The 2,672-nt window shown below is 30.8% G+C and overlaps 1 protein-coding gene across 1 annotated transcript in view; it reads right to left on the bottom strand.

Annotated features, from left to right (window-relative positions):
• Positions 1 to 617: 617 nt before the first annotated feature.
• LOC119688745 (gamma-2-syntrophin-like) overlaps positions 618 to 2,672 on the bottom strand; it is an 18,056-nt gene continuing 16,001 nt past the window's right edge. The window contains exons 3-4 of the mRNA XM_038103413.1: positions 922 to 1,039; positions 618 to 864 (exon numbers count right to left, since the gene is read on the bottom strand). Coding sequence (XP_037959341.1) covers positions 707 to 864; positions 922 to 1,039 — 276 coding nt within the window. The 3' untranslated portion in view covers positions 618 to 706. The remainder of the gene's footprint in view (positions 865 to 921; positions 1,040 to 2,672) is intronic.

The following is a 2,672-nucleotide window of genomic DNA, read 5'->3' on the forward strand; positions in this document are numbered from 1 at the left end:
AAAATATCTCATGTTTGAATAAATTTATTGAAAAAATTTAAGCAAAGAAAAGCTAAATTTTTTATGTCACGTCTTACATTAATAATATATTACAGCTTAGTACACTAGCCAATACAAAATAATTAGATAGGTTTCAAATAATAAAACGGTTTTATTTGTAATTCCTTTTCAATTTTTTTTTTGTTTTGCTCGTTATTATATGTAGATAAAAATGTTTGAGAATAATTTTTCAATATTTAATCAAATGAATCTCAAATCATAATTGTGTTAAAAATAGAAATATCCAAATTAGGAAAAGGACATGTAACAATATCGTTACTTCATTGCTTCCCATAACAAATATTATTTTAAAATGTAGTTAAATGCATGTAAAAAATTAAGATTTTCCTTTTCGATTTTTTTAGAAAATTATAAATACTATATAGAGTATAAAACTTTTTTTTTTCTTTAAAATTAGTGATACATTCTTATTTATTTATTTATTATTCATAAAAGTATATATATACTAATATATTTACTTTTATTTATTATATATATATTTTTTTTAAAATTTTTTTTTTAATAAAAAATATTAAATTTATTATTACTCTTTACATTATTAAGATGTAATAAGTTCGGTTATACATAATTTTATCATCTATATAATTGGCATATACAAATATACTCCTTTTTGCTAATATTACATTTAAAAAATTGTTTAAAATTTCTATAAAAGTGTACAACAGCAGTATGTTTTTTTCTGGCGCTTTTCTTGTGTAATATTCATTTCTCGGACTATGGTTGCAAAGACTTCATTTACATTTATTCTATCCTTTGCGGATGCTTCAATAAACGGACATTCCCATAATTGTGCTAAAGCGTTTCCTTAAATATGAATTATAATTATAGATTATGTTAATATAATTATAAAAATATAAATACCTTCAGCTGTTGAAACCTCTCTTTGGCAATCTAAGTCAAATTTATTGGCGACTAGTAAAATTGGTGCTGGCTGACTTCCTTTTACACGAGTTATTACATTTTTCATGCTTGAAATATCCTAAAAAGAAAATAAAACAATTTTTTATTATATAAAATTATTAAATAAAGTAAAAATATAAGACGACCGGAGTAAAACGAAAAACAGTACGCTGATTTCAATATGTTCTAATTAATTTTGACTCAGCTCAGGTCAGGTCAAAATCATCTATACAATTACGTTAGGTTAATCCAGTATTCAGTTAAATTGACCAAGTCATTTAATATCTGCAGGTCTATTGTAATGCTACTACTTAGAATGGAAACTTCACTGTTCTATTATTCGCTTAATATCTAACTACAACTGACTATATGCGAAATAAGTGTTTCATCCTTCTCGGTAACTTCGCAACTGTCGCAGTATTCATAACAGGGAACCATTAGCCAACCAGTTGGTGAAATGTTACACAATTGACAACCTTAGAAATATTTTTTTTTAGTAGAATACGCAGGATCCTTGGTTCTTTGCTATTAAGTGTCGACCACATTAGAATAGAAATTTAAAAAGTCTTCCCTCTTGCTCAAGATCCGTTGGCCTCATGAAAGACACTGTTCTCCAACAATAATTTACAGATGGTGATAGTACCACCAAGTACCAGCTTCCAACTATTTACTCTTTTTAATGTCCTTCTATCATGGCACCATGGATGTACCTTGTCTACAAGGACCTCAGAATAAGCCGATCTTTCATAACAGAACAGCAGCAACATAAGAACAAGACACAAGAATATAATATAATATACATAAGTACACATAATATTTTGTGTGTGATATTTTGCATAAGAGCCATCTTAGTTTCCATTGGTTCTTTTATTCAAAACATTTCAAAAAGAGGTGAATACTGTAATATTTACCGGTTAAAAAAACTATTGTATTGTAGGTTGGTGATATTAATATTTTATACATTGTGACCGAAAAGTTTTCGGAAATTCTCATTTAAAATTCGCGCGCTGTATATTTTTCGATATTTTAAGTTTATGTAGTTTGCTGTCCTTAATTACTATGCCAAAAATGAGCGCGATCTGTCAGACAGTTCGTTTACGGCAGCTGTTGAAACCAGTTCACCTCAGTAGTGCGTTGCGAAAAAAACAATGGAAAAAAATATTGAACAAAGAGTTTGCATCAAATTTTGTGTTTCGAACAAAATTTCGTGTGCAGAATCGTTGCGAATGCTACAAAAGGCTTATGGGGAATCAGTTTTATCGAAAACTCAAGTTTATGAGTGGTACAAAGCCTTTCAGGACTGTCGTACGACCGTCGAAGACATGCCGCGTTCTGGACGACCTTCGACCTCTACCACCGACGAAAACATTGAAAAGGCAAAGGAAATCGTGTTCAAAAATCCTCATGTGAGTGTTAGAGAGATAGCACGAGAGCTAGGCATCGGTCGTGAGATGGCTCGTTTGATTTTGGTGGACAATTTGTGTATGCGACGTGTCAACGCCCGGCTTGTTCCGATTCACCTCAATTTGTTCAACATTATCAACGATTTTAAGGCCAAACATTCAATAAATACCATCGAACAGCCACCGTATTCACCTGATCTTGCACCGTGTGACTTTTTCCTGTTTCCCAACCTCAAATTACCACTCAGAGGAACGCGTTTTGAATCCATAGAAGACGTAAAACAGAATTCGCAGAGGGAACTCAAAGCC

This window comes from Teleopsis dalmanni, chromosome X (assembly GCF_002237135.1).
Source record: "Teleopsis dalmanni isolate 2A chromosome X, ASM223713v2, whole genome shotgun sequence".
Lineage (NCBI taxonomy): Eukaryota > Metazoa > Arthropoda > Insecta > Diptera > Diopsidae > Teleopsis > Teleopsis dalmanni.